The sequence below is a fragment of the Lampris incognitus genome, chromosome 12 (genome assembly GCF_029633865.1).
Source record: "Lampris incognitus isolate fLamInc1 chromosome 12, fLamInc1.hap2, whole genome shotgun sequence".
In the NCBI taxonomy this organism is placed as follows: Eukaryota; Metazoa; Chordata; class Actinopteri; order Lampriformes; family Lampridae; genus Lampris; species Lampris incognitus.
In genome coordinates, this window is record NC_079222.1 from 48,036,182 (window position 1) to 48,055,491 (window position 19,310).

Consider the following 19,310-nt stretch of genomic DNA (forward strand, 5'->3'; position numbering starts at 1 on the left):
GGTGGACAAAGCAGCACAGCGTTTTGGTTGACTGAGATTGTGGAAATTATGTCTCAAAATTACGTCTCAGAGACACAATTTCGAGACATAATTTTGGGAATCTTCGGAATTTCAGGGCGGTCTATGGAAGAGCACTCGCTGAGCAAAAATACTGAATAAAAACACCGTTCTCTAAGGATTTACCGTTTACATACCGCGATATCCAACTCAGCGAAGAGAAGGAACTGAAGTGGTGAGGTCAGGTTTTTTGTTTGGTTTTGCTTTGTTTTTTTGGGTGCGCCAGTACGCACAGATGATCACAGCAGGAATAGACACAGGCATTATGATTAATTTATGTTTAAACACGGAAAGCAATAGCTAACAGCTAACACTTCTTCAGCCAAATCTGCCACTGGTCTGTGATACTGCTTCCGCCGAACACCGGAAGTATTACCCATAATCGTTTCCCCAGTGACGACCCCCCCTCAGGAAACTCGTGAATTATAGTGGACACAAATATCTGGAAATTGGACTGTAATGAGCGAATTAACAAAGCATTTGGCATATTTTTACTATTGTTATTGATTCAGTGAACCTTAATGTACAGAAAAATAAAAATCTATGACTTGTGAGGCTGTGACACAAAAAATGAACGATTTTCCAGAGCTCCCTCTAAATTTCTCGAAGTAGGCTTTTAGGGGCGCTCGTCTCCTTTTCAGGGGAGCCGAGGTCCACTTAGCTCCTCCGTAATTCGAACCCAGGCTACATCTAACTTCTAAATTCAAACTCCGTCCAACTGAATTAGAGACTGTTCATACAGTCTACACTTACATTTTTAACCCGATGAACGTGACGTTAAACTAGCTTCAACCCCTCGTCTTGACGCATGCTCAGTAGTCCAAGATGAAAAAAGGTTGAATCAGTTCATCCGGACACAACGTTTATTGAGAGAAACGTGTCTTCATCTTCTAAGTGACCTCTTCAGTCTCAGCTGACTGCAGGTACCCCCAACCTTGATAAACAATACTGTGGCATAACGACCCAAACCAGCCACCAGTTTCATATGCAAATATGGGTGTGTGACCACTAGAGTTTCAATGGCCATGTGTACTATTCACACAAGATAAGATAAGATAAGATAAGATAAGATACTGTAACGTGCATGGATAAGAAGACACGCTGGCCGCGGGCTGGCAGGTCTGATCCTTTAGTCGAGCGGTTAGCGATGCCTCCTGCGGTGCGGGCGATACGGGTTCGCTTCCCGGCCGCGGCAGTTCCTGTGGTTGCGTTGTCCCCCGAATTCGCTACAATACTTTATAGTCATTGTGCATGCGCACACAACGAAATTTCGTTTGGTGACTCTCAGACCAGCAACACCAGACAAGGTAAAAGATATATAAAAAAAAGCAATAAGCGAGGGAGCAAAAACGATAATGAGACAATAAAAGATAGCAGCGGCTTTTAAAGCTCAAAATAGTGCATGGGATTACCGCACATAGTTCACAGTATAGAGCTCCGGACGTCACGTGACTAGTTTTGTTTACACGGCCACTTTGGCAGGAAGAAAAGTGTGCACTGCGCAAAAATGAATGGCGCCAGCGTCGATTTCAAGCCGTCAGAGTTCACTGCGAATTTTAATTCCAAAGACATTGAACGTGGGAAGGCTACGGTCCGGAGGAACGTAGCTGGGTCTCCCGTCAGCTCATCCTGGACCCCAGTCGACACAGAGAGCGTACCGACCAGTCCGGTTCAAGCGCCTCTCATCAGACAGATCCAACTGACCAACTCCCGTACCCAGCAGCTAGAGGCGGCCTCTGCTGCGGTGAGGGATCTTCAGACTCGGGTCCAGCCCCTCCAGGCCTGTGTGGGTAACCTAACGAGTCAGCAGGCGGCGTTGGCGAGCCAACAAGCAGAGATCCTGCGGCAGTTGCAGACCATCACGGCGGCTCTCACCATCCAGCCGCCGGGCCAGCCTGCCCCTGGAGTCGTGGGTAACCCACCCCCTGGGCCCGCTGCCCCAGTTAACCCTGTGGGGCTCAACCCAGTTCCCCGGGGGCCCTGCCTCTCCAGCCCACGACCATTTGATGGCGACTTTGAGACCTGTGCCACGTTCGTCATGCAGTGAGCTGGTCTTCCTGCACCAACCCAGCATGTTCACGTCTGATGCTGCCCGTGTCGCTTACGTGACCAACCTGCTCACAGGCCGAGCAGCTCAGTGGGCCACTGCTTCCTGGTCCATGAAGGCCAGTTTCTGCCTAACCTACGAGGACTTTGTGGCGGAACTACGGAAGGTTTTCCACCATCCAGTCGGTGGCCAGGACCCTGGTGCTCGGCTGAGCAGTATCCAGCAGGGCAGTGGCAGTGTCACAGACTACTCGGTGGAGTTCAGGCTGGCCGCAGCTGAGAGCGGCTGGAGCAACCGGTCACTTCGGGTCACCTTCCGGAGAGGTCTCAGCGAGGCTGTCAAGGACCAGCTAGCCACCCGGGAGGAGCCCACCTCCCTCGAGGACCTGATCAAGCTCGCCATCCGCATCGACGGACGCCTCCGGGAGAGGAGGCGCGAGCGAGCCCTGCATGGATCCCCGTCCATTCCCCAGTCGTCCAGCACTCCTAACAGGACCCCTACTCCTGCTCGCCCCACTTTCCCTGCGGCCGTTTCTCCCCCCGCGCCCCAGACCACGACGGGGGAGGAACCTATGCAGCTGGGGCGCACGCGCCTTAGTCCGGCCGAACGGGAGGCCCGGTTCAAGGCGGGTCAATGCCTCTTCTGTGGCCAGAAGGGACATCTGATCAGCGGTTGCCCCACTCGGCCAAAAGACTAGGCTCACTGGGGCCCCGGGAGATCCTAGTGAGCCGCCTTTCCTGTTCCCGCCGTCCTGCCCCACAGAACCATCTGGTTAGCGTTACCCTGGCCTGGGCTGACTCTGGCCACTCCTCGACTCAGGGGCTGATGAGTGTTTCCTGGACTCAGAGTTTGCTGCCCAGGCTAACATCCCGCTAGAGACGCTGGAGAAGCCCATGGAGGCCTTCGCGCTGGACGAGCGCTGCCTGTCCAGCGTCACCCAACGCACCCATCCTGTCTCGCTCACCATAGCCGGGAACCATGTGGAGAGACTTCGGTTCTACATCATCCAGTCCCCGTTAGTCCCTGTGATCCTATAACCCGCTGACTCCTGCGCTCTCGGTGGCGCAGAGCCAACATACCATCCGAAACGGTGTCTGACCGTTTCTCCATTTCACGTGCTTGTTGTTCAGACGCTTCTTCCAGCCTGGCTAGTTCCAGGGGTTTTGTCAGATTCACCGTGGGATCAGTGAGAGCTTTTCTCCTAAGCTTGTGCGATACGCAGGTTTGCACAATGCGGCGTCTTATTTCTGCGTCAACGTCAGAGAACTCACAGGATACTGCAAGTGTGCATAAGCGGACATAGTATTCCCCAACGGTTTCATTTCCAGACTGTGTAGATTGCCTAAACTTGTACACCTCAAAATCCACATTCCTCTTTGGTGAAAAATAAGTCTCAAGTGCCTTAACGGCTTTATCAAAGTCTTTAGCGACTCCCTTATCAGGCAGCGTCACAAAAATGTCATATACCTGTTCGCCCGCATAATGAAGTAGCATGGCACGTTTCCCAGTATTGTCTTTGATGTCCATGGCCAACAAGAAATTTTCGAAACGAGCCGTCCGTTTCTCCCATCTAGGTCCCAACGTCCCCAGGGCACCTCCATGGATATGAAACGCCGGGAACGCGTCGCTCGACGCGATAAACGTTGCCATGATGAGATGGCGGATGACTTGGATGAACTTGTTGATTCGTGCTAGCTAGCTCAGCTAATGCAGTTAGCTGAACGTTACTACCCTTTTGGTACTACTGATTAGAGTTCATAATTCAATTCCGCAGTGCAGGTTCCGTCAATCCACAAAGTCCTCGTCGCCATTGTAATGACCTACTTTTCACTCTCACAGATGATAACACCGTTTCTGAATTAGCCGTGGAACTTCGCCATGTTTATTTCGCTCCACGCATAACGTGCACATAATCCGCCTGACTCTCGTCTACCTTCCCGCTCCCGTGGCTGCTCTGTTTACTATCCCATAACTCCCTGTGTCCTTAAAGGTGTATTCCCCTGATACTGAACATCACAGTACCAACCAGGCCAAAGGGTGTGGCTGTCCTCGAAGGACCTCCCGCTTCAGTCCACCGCGAAGAAGCTGAACCCCCGGTTTGTCGGGCCCTTTGAGATCAGGAAGGTTCTCGGCCCCGCGGCGGTGAGTCTGAAGCTTCCGGCTTCCTTGAAGATCCATCCCGTTTTTCATGTGTCTCGGGTTAAGCCTGTTTCCCACAGTCCTCTGATGCCTCCGGCCCCGGCTCCGCCTCCCCCTGAGATCGTGGATGGGCACCCCCAGTGGAAGGTCCGCCGGCTGCTGGACGTCCGGCGCCGAGGACGGAGGTTCCTGTATTTGGTGGACTGGGAAGGCTACGGTCCGGAGGAACGTAGCTGGGTCTCCCGCCAGCTCATCCTGGACTCTGGGCTGCTCACTGAGTTCCATCATTCCCATCCCGACAAGCCGGGCAAGTCGCCTGGTGGCTCCCGTGGAGGGGGGGTGTACTGTTACGGCCCGCCCACCCCGCGGCGGCAGTCAATCAGCTCGTCAGGGCCGGGCTTAGCCGTCAGGGCCGGGCTTAGCCGTCAGGGCCGGGCTTAGCCGTCAGGGCCGGGCTTAGCCGTCAGGGCTGGGCTTAAGTTTGGTGGTCTCCCAGGGCCCGCTGGGAGTTCGTGCCGTAACCTCCTCGCAGTAGTGGCTACTCTTCCCTTACGGCGCTTTTCTCTCCGAGCTCACCCCAGCCCCTGGTTTATGGCTTCCTTTGCAAAGTTTCCCCGTGGAAGTATCCTGCCGTGTTCCCGTTTTGGATTACCCAAGAGTTTTTTCCCTCGGACTTCCCGTTTTCTTTTCGCTTATTGCCTTCCTGTGTTTGACTGTTGTACGCGCGAGGAATAAAGCACGCCAGTTTCGGCTAACCCCATCTCTGTCTGGTGTCGTGCGCTTGGGGTCTTCCACAAACCCTAACAGAACGCTGTTTCGAAACTTCACAACCAGCGTTCCTCCCTATCAAGGATGTGCACATCCTCATCTAGGCTATGGTCACACCCATATTTGCACATGAAACTGGTTTCGGTATGCATCTGTCACCATTTTATCATGCTGTGACTGCAAACATTCCCTAATCCTCTGTGAATAGTGCACATGGCCACTGTAACTCTGGTCACGCCCATGTTTGCATATGAAACTGGTCGTTGATTTCGGTCGTTATGGCTGTTTATAAGAGTGGGGGTACCTGCAGTCACCATGTACTGTCGGTTACTGTTTGATTGATCGTTAAGTGTCTCCTTCACACCCTGAGACCGGGGGGGGGGGCTTTTTACCAAGTACAAGTCAGGTATGTTGATATTGAATCATAACGGTGGTCTGGATCAGGCAAACCACCCGAGCTGCTGAGGGATTGAGATGATTTGGACTCTGAGATGAGCGTCTCACACACAGTGCAGAGAAGTCTATGTATGGAAACCGGAAACTGTACAAGAGTTCACACGACATGTCAGGTAATGCAGGCGCAAGAGGTAAGAGTTCAGTACATGAACAAAACATATGGCCGTTTATCTTCTTTCTTTCTTTTTCTTTTGCTTGTGAGTAACGGTAACTCTCAGGAGGAAAAAAAATGGGCCCAAATTTTAGTCGCCATCTGGAGCCCTGTGAGCCATGAGACGGAAGAAGCCCATGAGACACCAGGACTTCCAAGAGCATCCTGCCGCTGAACTGATGTGAGTGCCTATGGGTTTAAACCCTGTTGAGCAGAAGAACGGGCATGCCAGTGCTCCCACTGGCCAGCTAGAGAACTCCTATAAGGCAAGCATTGTGTGGCAAAGAGTGTGCGGTGTGTTCCCTCGTGTACACCTGAACAGGTGTACAGACACGGCCAATTGTGTCTGTAGGGACACTCGACCAAGCCTGAGGTAACACGGGGATAAGAACCAACGATACCCGTGTTGGAAGGCAGTGGAATAGACCGCCACGCCACCTGGATGCCCTCAGCTGGCATCTCTTAAGCTCTCACAGTAAAACAGGTCTGTTGGATCCTGGGTCGCCTGTGTGTCTGGCCCTGCATGGATTGGGGGGGGCGGTTGACCGCTGAACTGGGATGGACCTTGTCCTGGTCTGTTGAAGGTAGATGGCTTATTTGATCTACAGCACTTGGAAAAATAGTTCCATTTTCCACACGAGTTACAGTGTTTTTTTTATAAATGTATTTCTAGTTTTCCCCCTTATCCCACCCGATTAACCCACTGGCATATGGCCAGAACTCTTGTCGAATAACTCCCCTGGCTCACGTTTCCTCGGGAAGGAGATAGTCGTAACACCAGCTTCCTTCAAACTCGTGTCGGCTGCTCTCGCCATTTTACACGCTGAAGCCTCGCATGGATTCCATCGCCTTCAGGCCGCGAAGGAGGCGTAGGGAGAATGCTTTCGGTTGCGTGGCTGCAGGCGCCGGGTGGGCCAGAGGGGTCGCTGGAGAACGACGAGTCCCCCGAACACTACACCGATCTACACGCACTATCCCTCGGGTAAGGGTGGCCTAATGAATGCCTTACTCTGTGGACGCTCTGGCCGTGACCGGTTACGGCGAGTCTGGGATACGAACCTCCCAGCCACGTGACGAGCGGACCGCAAGAACGGCGGTTTATTCCGCTCGGCCACCAGAGCGGCAGTTAGTGTTTTTTGAAAGCAGGACAGATGCTACGGTCGGATGAGTGTTGTTCAACGCAGTTACACTCTGTAATCCTCTTCTTCCTTATTTACCTCTTTGTTGCCCTTTTCAGATAGGTCATATAGTATGCAGGTTTCAATGCCTGTGTTCAGAGTTTTATTCTTTTTTTCCCTTAAGCAGCTGTGAGCAGACACTATCATTCCTTGGCTAGCATTTTAAATGCGGATATTTGTCACTGGATTGTCTTGTACAGCTTCTGGTTCATTGTGTTGAATGCATGTCTGTTCATTATTACGTTCTTTACTGGCAGGCATATTTCCTCAAATTTCCTTACCAGTACTTTGGAATCCTCTTGATCCTCCTCTTCCTCCTCTTCCTTCCAAAAGTATCACACTTATCCAGTGCATCAGGTCCACTGAGGTTGCGGAAAGTGTATGCTTTCAATTTCTCACTTGCCGCTGATACCCCGGCGTTGCTCCAGGGATGGGCATGATCCAGAAAGGGCCGAAAGGACAGAAAGGACCTTGATTTGTAGACTCAGGTGTGTAACTGCTTGGTTGAAACAAGACTATTGGTTGACTAATAGCATCAGGTGTATAACTGCTTGGTGGAACCAAGACCTGCATCCACACCGACCCTTTCTGGATCATGTTGCCCGTCCCTGCCACACACCCTCCAGTTATTGGTTTCAGCTGTTTCATGCACACCCATTGCTAGCAGGTGCATAAAATCAAGCATACATACAGCCATTCATAGATAAAAACTATAGCGAATTCGGGGGGCAACCAGAAGGGACCGCTAGAGCGGTCAGCGATGTCTCCCGCGGTGCAGGGGATACGGGTTCACGTCCCGGCCGCGGCAGTTCCTGTGGTTGCCCCCCGAATTCGCTACATTGGTGTCAGAAGTGGGATAGGGAGACCGTGAGGCCGTCGGAAGCGTATGCGCCCTGAGGTGTAAAGCAGCTGATATGCTTAAGCACGGGGACGCGCTTCCCGAAGGACGGGGGGGGGGGGGGGTAGTGTAACGTGCATAGATAGGTAGACACGTTGGCCGTTGACTGATGGGTCTGACCCTTTAGTCGAGCGGTTAGCGATCTCTCCTGCGGTGCGGGCGATACGGGTTCGCGTCTCGGTCTCGGCCTCGGCAGTTCCTGTGGTTGCCCCCCGAACTCGCTACGTTACTTGCCCAGCTACACAGGGTCAACTGTAAAGTTTGGGGGAGGAAGAATAATGGTCTGGGGCTGTTTTCCATGGTTTGGGCAAGGCTGCTTAGGTCCAGTGAGGGGAAATCTTTATACTACAGCATACAGTGACATTCTAGAGAACTGTGTGCTTCCAACTTTGTGGCAACAGTTTGGGGAAGGCCCTTTCCTTTTTAGCATGAGTGTCACAGAAAAGTGCATGTGACGTGCATCTTAGAAAACTCACTTAAACACTGTCTTGATTATTGATGCAACTACACAAACAAATGCACATTTATTAAGGCTGGGTCTACACACACAAACACACACGCACACACACACAGCACCTTACATACATCACACTATTTATTATTATTACTGCCTTTTTTGTTCTGTGTTGTTGTTATTTTATTGCTATTGTTGCTGCAGTGTTGAGAAGCCGAAACTCAAGAATGTTACTCCCTTGTACTTTTATAATGACACGTAACAAATAAAGAATATTGAATGCATGCTCAATAATCCAGGTAAAACATCAAAGAAGGTTGAATTAGTTCATATGGATACAATGTTTATTGACAGATACATTGTAACATCCTGTTCAAACTCATACAAATCTCACTCTTTTAATCTGCTGCAAATATAATTCTTTTAATCTCCAACAATTATAAAGAATTAATCCCAACAGTTTTGTCACCCAAATCAAAAACAATAATTAAAGTAACTCATTTTGAGGTATATAATAACCATAAACATCTTTTTTGGTAAACAACATAATTTGTATCACACCATAGAAACAAGGCCTGGGGTGGCCACTCAGCCTTTTCAGTTTTCAACAATGAAACCCTTTAAGATTATGCAAACAACTGAGAAATTGGCCAGCTACAATTCAGCATCAATAAGTCAGTGCCTTTGAACACACGTCTCCTCTGACAGTTCTGCTATGATTAATTACTCTTCTGGACCCAATGGATGTTTGCACGTCATTGTGTGTATGTGTGTCGGGGGGGGGGGTGAGGGAGAAAAAATAGTGAAGAGAATGATTCAATTATATCCAACAGAACTCGCCTAATACATTTCAACCAAGAGAGACAGAGTGAATGAAGTGAAGATAATGTGCATTATAACAGATGATTTAGTGGATATGAAGTCATATCAGGAAAGTTTTTGGTGGTTAGACTCAACTGGGATTTTTTTTCTTTTAATGGAGGGTCATCGGCCCTGTACAGCAGCATAATAAATCCAGACAGTGGTGGCGGTGGTGGCCGATGACCTACTGAGGCAGATGAGGCTGATGAAGAGATGAGAGATATGTTGTGCGAGAACTAGGGGGTGATGGGGAGGTCGAGGGTCATGCAAAATAGCAGCATGAATGTACTGAAGACAGAGAGAGATACATTTAAAAAGACAACAGCAAGGTGATAGGCTAACCATGCAGGTGTGTCGCTGTGTTATGGACAGATGAGAACAGGACGTGATCAGCTGATAACTCGGTTGACAGCCCCAGACAATGACGGCAAGGGGAATCATCAGTGAGCATGCGTGAGAGATGAGAACGGCAATATAAAACTAGACAAAAGCTTTTCCACAGAAAAAGCATGTGAATGCTGAGCTGCTGAAAGAAATCGCGAAAGCATTGCTGAAAATGGATAAATAGGAAAAGTCAGAAAGTCCCTAGCCTACCTGAAATACCTGGAAACTGAAATGTGAAATGGCTGAATATTTTAAAAGTTTTAAAGGTATAAAAAACTAAAAATTTGCCATAATGTGCTAAATACATAAATAGTTTGATTGTTGGAAACTGAAATGTGTGCAGAATGAGAGGAGGGGTTGAATGAGAGGAGGGGTAGTGATGAAGATGAAGAGTGATGAAGAGGAAGGGTAGTGATGAAGAGGAAGGGTAGCGATGAAGATGAAGAGTAGCGATGAAGAGGAAGGGTGGTGATGAAGATGAAGAGTAGTGATGAAGAGGAAGGGTAGGAAGGAGGGTAAGAAGATTGTAGGAAGGTAGGATAGCAGGGAGGTTGTAGGAAGGAAGGTAAGGTTGTAGGAAGGAAGGTAGGAAGGTTGTAGGAAGGAAGGTAGGAAGGTAAGAAGGTTGTAGGAGGGAAGGAAGGTAGGAAGGAAGGAAGGTAGGAAGATTGTAGGAAGGTAGGGAGGCAGGAAGGTTGTGGGAAGGAAGGTAGGAAGGAAGGTATGAAGGCGGGAAGGTAGGAAGGAAGGTAAGAAGATTGTAGGAGGAAAGTAGTAAGGTTGTAGGAAGGAAGGAAGGTAGGTAGAAGGAAGGTAGGAAGGTTGAAGAGGGAGGAAGAGCAGGTAAGAAGTGGCAGAAGCTGATCGAATCTACCAGGTGTTGAGAGTTGACAGTAATTAGCCTGGCAGTTGAGTTTCAAATTGATATGTGACGTCACAATAGGACTGGACATTCTAACAGGCAAAGTGTATGGCAGAATTGCTAAAATTTAGAGCTGAATTGTTCAAAAACTATAAAATATTTTTAAACTCTGAATAGGATTCTGAAAGAGCAGAATGTCCTGAACTGTTTAAGCTTTAAAAGGGGTTTCTAGCTCAAAAAATGAAGGAGGCGATACAGTTCAAAGGTGATGAGGGTTTCAACCTTTCCCCATAGACTTCCATTGTTTTGAAAAAGAAGAAAAAGCTTAATATGTCTAAAAATGTAAAATATTTCAAAAAACCTAAATGTGAGCCTTAATGGGCTTAAAGAGATGAACATTTTGATACCTGAATGGTTTCAGTGGCTAAAAGTATGAAGGAGTAAAAGAGGTGGAAAGGTTGCAAAAGTCCCCCGTTGACTCCCATTCCAAAAATGGCTGAAAAAAGTTGAATATTTCAAAAAGTTCAAAAGGTATGGAAAATCTGAAAGGGGAGCACTAATGTCCTTAATGAGTTGAACATTTTCATAGTTGAATGCTTTCAGTAGCTAAAAGTATGAAGGAGCTACAAAGTGTCAACAAATGGGCGGAAAATAAATAAAGAAAGAAAGAACTGCAAAGCAATAGTGTGAATAATAAGGAATATAACAGGCAAAAGGTAGCATGCAAAAGATAGCATGCAAAAGATAGCATGCAAAAGATAGTCATCCTGACTGAAATTTTGCTAAAGCTCAATGATGTCAGCTTGATAACCCTTTTCAGATAACTGACACTGCACTTGATGTTTTGCAATAAAGTCAAACTGGCATATAATGGAAGGACTCTCTTGCAATGATTTGGGTCAAAAATGAGAGCTGTTGTGGTCCACCCCTAAGTCCTGGCTGCGGTCCTTGTGCCCATGAAAAAGGGCCTTCTTTTAAAGTACGGAGGGTGGGGGTGGGGCTTCACCCTTCATAAGGGGCTAGGACAAACAGCCCGTCTGACTTGGCATGACAGCCCTGCATAACTGGCTTGTGCTTTACATATCTGAGGTAGCCGAGAGGATCCTTTATTTTATTTGGATCACATTTGCCCTGAATCTAGCCCAGAAATCGTCTGGTTGAATCGACCGCTTTTGTGACAGACGGACTCTGTATCGACACAGCTGTTAGTGATGAGTGAAGGCCTGCTACTTAGTACTGAAGCTTTATCCTGGATGTCGGAAGTGGGCAACATTACTGTGGGTCTATCTGAGGGCTTGATCCTGCAGCCTGCCTGGGATTACCTCTACCAAAACCACCATGACCTCCTGAGGAGCCCTCTCTTCCCTGTGGTCCTCTCCATCACAACCTATTTTCTTCTGGTAGGCGTTTACACTGTGCTGGACCTGTTGGCTCCCACCTGGCCCTGCATCAACCGCTACAGGCTACACCCGCAGAGGCCAGTCACCTGGGATAACGTTTGGATTACATTAGCTGTCACTCTTTACAACCACCTTCTTTACGTCTTTCCTGCTGCAGTATCCCAGTGGCTGTGGAGACCACCTACGCCTCTTCCTCGTGATGCACCTACTCTCTGGGGGTTCTTGCTGGGGATCCTGGGTTGTACGGTGGTCTTTGACTTCCAGTATTACGTCTGGCACCTGTTGCACCACAGGGTTCCCTGGTTATACCGAACCTTCCATGCAGTACACCACCAGTACAGTCAGCCGTTCAGCCTGGTCACCCAGTACATGTCTGGGTGGGAACTATTCAGTGTTGGGTTTTGGGTCACGGTAGACCCCATCCTGCTTCAGTGCCACTGCCTCACGACATGGGGCTTCATGGTCTTCAACGTCTATATTTCCACAGAAGACCACTGTGGCTACGACTTTCCATGGTCAACACACCACCTGGTGCCTTTTGGCCTCTGGGGTGGTACACCTAAGCACGATACACACCACCAACGCCCTGGAACTAATTTTGCCCCTTTCTTCTCCCATTGGGACTGGTTAGGGGGCACAAATATGACGCCGACTTCCTCCAGTACTGCTGCAACTGCAGATCCGGAAGACATGAAGGGGAAGAAAAACTAAAGGACTTCAGTTAGTCTCTGACTCTCTCTCTTCCTCTTTAACTGCCACTATTTATCTTCTTCTGGGCTGTTATTTTGCCTGTTTTGTTGCTCAAGTTTCTTTTCTTCCAAAAGTCGCCTTTTACATCTAGTCTTGTTTTCTGTCCTCCTCCTCTCCTGCCTTCGATTTGATCTTCTCCACCCGGTTAGATGTTTTGCATTTCTCTTTAGCAAAAGAGTTGTTCCTCAAACCCGCACACTTCAGCTGCTTTTATTAAGCTTGAAACCAGCGTCGATGATATTCTGTAAGAATATACTGTGAAGAAATGTCAAAAGTTTAACCCTTTAGATCGCATCTGGGAAGCTGCTGAGAACAACTAGCATTTCTAATTTATATACAGTGATAATGTAGGCTGATATATACTACTACTACTATATATATATATATATATATATATACATATATATGTATGTGTGTATATATATATATGTGTACTGATTTATAGTAGTGATATGTTGGAAGATATCTCTAATTCATGAATATGACGTATTTTTTTCTGTTTTACAACGAGTTATTTTTCCCCCAGGTTAATGTGATGTGCTCGCCAAGATACCTTGAACTGTTGTTCATTACTGAACTGTCTGTTCAGTACTGAACTGTCAGCTCGGTACTGAACTGTCTGCTCGGTACTGAACTGTCTGTTTAGTACTGAACTGTCTGTTCGGTACTGAACTGTCTGTTAGTACTGAGCTGTCTGTTCGGTACTGAACTGTCTGTTCGCTACTGAACTGTCTGTTTAGTACTGAACTGTCTGTTAGTACTGAACTGTCTGCTCGGTACTGAACTGTCTGTTAGTACTGAACTGTCTGCTCGGTACTGAACTGTCTGCTCGGTACTGAACTGTCTGTTTAGTACTGAACTGTCTGTTAGTACTGAACTGTCTGTTCGGTACTGAACTGTCTGTTCGGTACTGAACTGTCTGTTAGTACTGAACTGTCTGTTCGGTACTGAACTGTCGGTTAGTACTGAGCTGTCTGTTCGGTGCTGAACTGTCTGTTCGGTACCGAACTGAACTGCTGTCCGGGGCGTCGCTTTTGCTGTCACTAAACTGACACCAGTCATCTGTCAAAGTGATCACACTGATGCGGACACGTGCGCACGTCCTCTCCCGGCCGTGCAGGAAATCTCTGCAGGGAGCATCAATGGTGCTCTTTTAGCTGCATCCCAGTATGATGCGTGGGGGCAATACTAATCTCTGGTCCTCTCTTTCACACTACATGCTCTTTTTGGCAAAGGTTCTCAATACCCCCCACCCCAACAAGAAAGAAAGAAAGAAAGAAAGAAAGAAAGAAAGAAAGAAAGAAAGAAAGAAAGAAAGAAAGAAAGAAAGAAAGAAAGAAAGAAAGAAAGAAAGAAAGAAAGAAAGAAAGAAAGAGAACACCTTTGTGACACACAGTCTTCAACCACGGTGAAAACAAAATAAAACTTATTTTAAAAGATTTGCATTTGCTCTCCTCAAGCTCTCATGTTAATGTCTTTTCCTTCGGCTCATCGGTAGGCCCACAAAAGAAACACACTGACACTGTTTAAAACAAATGTTATCCCATCAATTATGCAAATATTCACTTGCATACCTTGAATTTGTTCAAATAAAGCTATGCATCTACTCTGGGTCAGCGTATTGAGTCATTCGATTACACAATACATAATAAAACGCTTGACTCATCAGGATGTTATCTCTTGCAGCTTTTATTCACAGCATGCACCTCGGCATTTTCACAGGCGTGTAGAGTGCGAGCAAACCAGCAGAGGTCGCTGCAGCTGCTGCTCCTTGAATGAAGAACTGAGAGCGGTTTCGTAAGGGGCACTTTGAGTTCAACACCTGCGTTGTGCATTTTTGGAGAACCGTCGCCGTGAGACAGAAATAAGTTAACACTTCCACTTTCGGGAGTCGGAAGTGCGTCATCAGTACCGTCTAAACTGGGCGAATTGTTGACTGACCTTGAGTTTTACTCTTAGCTCTGCAGAGCTGCATGGGCTGTGTTGATGCTCGCCAGGAGAGAGTCTGCAGAACAGGTTTGACTCGCTGAGCTGGAGGAGGGTCTGGAGGTTGTTTTGCAACACTCATTCTGTGTGTTAGAAACACACTGAGAGACGCAACCTCTCACAGTCGAACAAACGTTTGCCTGGGTGTGTTCAGCTATTAATAACTCCAACTTATAGTCTGTAAACTTTACCCACAAACACATGCTTTTAACAAATGTCTAGTGCGCATGTGTTTTCCACTGTGAACATTATACTTGTTATTTTATTTTTTTGGTGACGGATTCAACATCGCTCCCTAGAGGTGATTAATTTACCGTGGTAAAATGGAAAACGGACTGCATCTGTGTGTTACTTTTCTAGTCTACCAACGGGCGGCACCGTGGCTCAGGGGTTAGTGCGGTCGCCCCACAGCAAGAAGGTCTTGGGTTCGAGCCCCGGGTTAGTCCAACCTTGGGGGTCGTCCTCTGTGTGGAGTTTGCAGGTTCTCCCCGCGTCTGCGTGGGTTTCCTCCGGGTGCTCCGGTTTCCTCCCACAGTCCAAAGACATGTAGGTCAGGTGACTCGGCCCTACTACATTGTCCCTAGGTGTGTTTGTGTGTGTGTGAATGTGTGTGTGTGTGCGTGCGTGCGTGCGTGCGTGCGTGTGATGGCCTGGCGGCCTGTCCAGGGTCTCTCCCAGCCTGCCGCCCAATGACTGCTGGGATAGGCTCGAGCATCCCCGCCCCGAGTAAGGATAAGGGGTTTGGATAATGGATGAATGAATGAATCCGGCCAATGACCCCACTCTTCTGAGCCATTCCGGTCTCTGCTCCGCCCCCTCTGCCTATCCGGGGAGGGCTGCAGACTACCACATGCCTCCTCCCATACATGTGGAGTCGCCAGCTGCTTCTTTTCACCTGACAGTGAGGAGTTTCACCAGGGGCGCATAGCGCATGGGAGGATCACCTTGTAGAGGAGGCGCTAGTGCAGCGACCAGGACACATACCCACATCCGGCTCCCCACCCACAGACACGGCCAATTGTGTCTGTAGGGACGCCCGATCAAGCCAGAGGTAACACGGAGATTCGAACCGGCGATCTCCGTGTTGGTAGGCAACGGAATAGACCGCCAAGCCACCTGGACGCCCCTCCCCCACACACATTCCTACACTGATGGCAGACGCAACTATTCCTGGGGGGGGGTTCAGTGTCTTGCTCAAGAACACTTCGACACGCTCTCTGGAGGGTCGAACCAGCGACCTTCCGATTACTATACGATCCCGGTGTACCTCCTGAGCCATGCCGGCCCACACCTACTCCCTAATCATAGCTGAGCAATACGTATGCTGGGTGTTGGTCTCCTCCTTTGCCTCGACGACCAACACCGGTCACACCAGCTGTGAAGATGTTAACAAGGTCCTGAGTAACGCAACAGATATTTCTGAGAGTTGATGATACTCCTCCAACCCCCCCCCTCCCTCCTGAGTTGGTGGAGCAGAGAACATGGCGGTGGACAACACGCCTGGAAGGTGAGCGGCAACGCTGACATGCATATTTCACAACTCTTACACACTGCTCTGTTTCTTCTTTTCCACTTCTCTTTTTTTGTGTTGTGGTCTACTAACCACGTGATGAAATAGGTCCTGCGGGTGCAGACGTGTGCAGGTTATGGGTGCAAACAGATGTGCAGGTTACTCCATGACGTGTGTTCCCACCCTCTGCATGCCAAACTGGCCTTGCGCTGCGATCTGAATCAAGCTTTGCAACCCCGAGTAGTCCAAGACCTTCGCTCATATAAGTCGGTGTGTGGTGTGTTTGTGTGCACGCTTTGCCTGGTTAGAAAGGTGCGCAGGCCTTAGCGCGCGCGGGGGGGGGGGGGCTGTGTAAACACGGCGCAGCCAGGGAGGGGCTCTGCAGCTCGGAGGAATGAAAAGAGGGTATGCCGCTCGCAGGGTTGTGACAATGAGTCGGGACACCAGCGCCATTGCTGATCACTTACCTGCCCTTCATCTCGTGATGCGAGGTCACGTGACTCCGCCACACAATGCCCTCTTATCCGCACGTCTTCTCGCTTGGAGACGTTTAGTTTAAACTGAGCTGCACGTGTCTTCAGGTTTCAAAACATATGAAAACACATGAAAATATATGAAAACATGAAAACATATGAAAACACATGAAAATATATGAAAACATGAAAATATATGAAAACATGAAAACATATGAAAACATGAAAACACATGAAAATATATGAAAACATGAAAACATGTGAAAACATGAAAACATATGAAAACATGAAAACACATGAAAATATATGAAAACATGAAAACATGAAAACATGTGAAAACATGAAAACATGTGAAAACACGAGTATCGAGGAGGGGGTTATGTTCCAGGCCATAACCCAAAGGTTGTCAAGTGTGGAGGATGGCCGGGCCTGCTAAGATAAAGGCTGATAAGGCCGGGGGGGGGGGGGCTTGAGGCCATGCTGCCCGCCTGGCGGTGAGACGCAGTGGAGGATAGCTTCACCAGGAGCTGCTACTCCTTTGAGGAGGACCTTCTGTGTGGCGAGTAAACGGAATTGGCTCCTCGGTCCTGCACTCCCACAGCCTACCTTTTTCTATATATATATATATTTGTAAATCTGCAAAATAAATAAATAAATGAACCCAATGGTCTCTCTTGTCTTACGGAAACCTCAGCAAAGCCAGGACCAGAAAGTCCTTCTGAAGCAGGACCTCCTTGACCCGTCACTGTGCTCATGGCTGCCTCATCATGCCCTTCCAGCATTCTGTACATGCCTTCTACTGAGCTGAAAGTCAGTGTCAGTGTCAGCTAGTCTCACTGATATTATGTAATAAAAAATGCTATGGGCTTTTTTTGTCAGTGTTACTCTTTTTCCAGCCTTAAACGGCATGAAAACACACCCCCCCCCCCCCCAGTGAGGTGAGTCATGTGCGGAGGAGGAGGGTCTCGTGACTCATCTGAAGGCCCTGGTCCGTCTCAGCTGACCGGACACCTCAGAAGCCTCACCTGCCAGCATGGGCGTGTACTTCCCTGACGTTAGAGCACATTGCGTGAATTCCTCGCACCCCGCGCTGGCACACCGGGACAGGAAATGCCCCCGCCGAACAGCAAACCTGGACTCTTGTCACTCGACACAGGAATGTGGTTGCACAAGAGCGAGAAGGGGTTTCACAGAAACTACAGCCAGCCGGTTGCTTCGCAGTTTATTTAAGAAAATATTGACCCAACTCAAAACAGTTTCACAGCAAAATTCAAATCGTTTGTCGAGACGTAAAAATGAATAAAATACGAGAACAATAGCAAAAAGAGGTTTAAAAATAACAGGATATAGAAACTGTGTTTAAATGGAGGTTAACAGCGAGGACAGGCGAGGACGGCGGGGCAAGAAGGCCTTCTTGCCCCGCCGTCCTCGAGGTCACGTAGGCACACTGGAGCATCTTCCTCTAACGACATCAGGCCCAAATGCAAAATCACAACTTTTCGGTAATTTTCAACTCAATTTTAGACTTGAATCTGAAAAATAATAAAAAAAAGCCATTTGCAGCAGTTAAGGCATGTTTGAAAAGGGCCCGTGCAAAAATGGTGCGCAGGCTTTACGAGTCTTGGTGTTCATTCAATAGCAAATTCAATAATTCCCTTGTTCACATCATAGCAACAAAAAACATAACAATAGATCGTGGTTGTTTCCAAACGGTGGGTGATAAAATACTGGTTATTCTAAAAATCATTCTGGCATTAAACTTGCTGAGCATGCCAGATATCTAAGCGACCCCTGTGTCACGCCCCCCACATGTGTGTGGGGAACTGGTTCCTCTTTGTGCCGCCATGCCTCACAACTGCAACCTCGGTGTTTGGTGTGAGCCAGACGTCCCTATGTCCAGTCCAGCAGATGGTTATGAAGCCCACTTTCTCACTTGTCACCGGGCGAGTCAAATACAAAGGGGGTTCAGTGCACTGAGACGCAAAGGCCCGATCTTCAACAAAGAGAAGGACCCGAGTCCTTTGCCCGGCCCGAGGCCGTCAGCAGCTGCTGCTCTGCGTTTTGCCCGAGCTGGACGTGTAGGTGTTGCTCTTCCTGGAGTACTTCATGGAGCTGAACGAGACCCTCATCCTCTCCACGGTCCTGCTGCTCCTGCACAGCAGCGTGTTCTTCACGTGCTGTCTGAAGTCCTCCGACACGAAGTAGTAGATGAACGGGTCCAGGCAGCTGTTCAGGCTGGCCAGGCACAAGGTGGTGACGTAGAAGCCGTAGCCGTTGTTCATCACGCCGTCCTTCAGCAGGGAGTAGTGCACCACCAGCATGACGTTACTGGGGATGAAGCACACCAGGAACGTCACCAACACCGTCACGATCAGCATGACGGCTCGGTGCCGGTTCTTCGTCGCTGTGCTGTCGGCTATGTTGTTCTGCAGCGTGCGGAGTAAGAGGATGTAAGCCACGACGATGACCACGCACGGCACGAGGAAGACGACCATGGCCATGAGGACGAAATAATAGTAGGGGAGCCGCACGTCAGGAAACGGGTCGTCTATGTACCGGATGACGTTGACGTCGTGGCAGGTGGTGATGTTGGGGTCTCGGACGTTGGCCGTCTGCTTGTACAGGTACAACGGGGTGGTGGTGAGCCAGATGAAGGCCCAGATGGACAGGGAGACAGCAACGGCCACTTTGTTGTTCTTCCTCTGCAGGGACAGCGGGTGCGCTACGACCCAGTACCGCTGCACACTGAGGCAGGCGATGAAAAGAACCGAGCAGTACATGTTGCCGTAGAAGAAGCCCACCAGGACCTTGCACATGCCCTCCCCGTAGATCCAGTTGTTGCCGTTAAAGTGGTAGGCGATCTTCAGAGGGGTCCAGATGACGAAAAGCACGTCGGACAGAGCCAGGTTGGCCATGTAGATGGACGCAGGGTGCTT

At 48.9% G+C, this 19,310-nt stretch overlaps 2 protein-coding genes across 2 annotated transcripts in view; one reads left to right on the top strand and one right to left on the bottom strand.

Moving 5' to 3' along the window:
• The first annotated feature begins 11,466 nt into the window (after nt 1–11,466).
• Nucleotides 11,467–12,366, top strand: ch25hl2 (cholesterol 25-hydroxylase like 2). Its single transcript, XM_056291148.1, has one exon. It carries the CDS (start codon nt 11,467–11,469, stop codon nt 12,364–12,366), a length of 900 nt encoding a protein of 299 aa, XP_056147123.1.
• A 5,427-nt stretch (nt 12,367–17,793) lies between these two features.
• Nucleotides 17,794–19,310, bottom strand: part of f2rl1.2 (coagulation factor II (thrombin) receptor-like 1, tandem duplicate 2) — a 4,808-nt gene continuing 3,291 nt past the window's right edge. Inside the window, exon 2 of the mRNA XM_056290476.1 lies at nt 17,794–19,307. Coding sequence (XP_056146451.1) covers nt 18,414–19,307 — 894 coding nt within the window. The 3' untranslated portion in view covers nt 17,794–18,413. The remainder of the gene's footprint in view (nt 19,308–19,310) is intronic.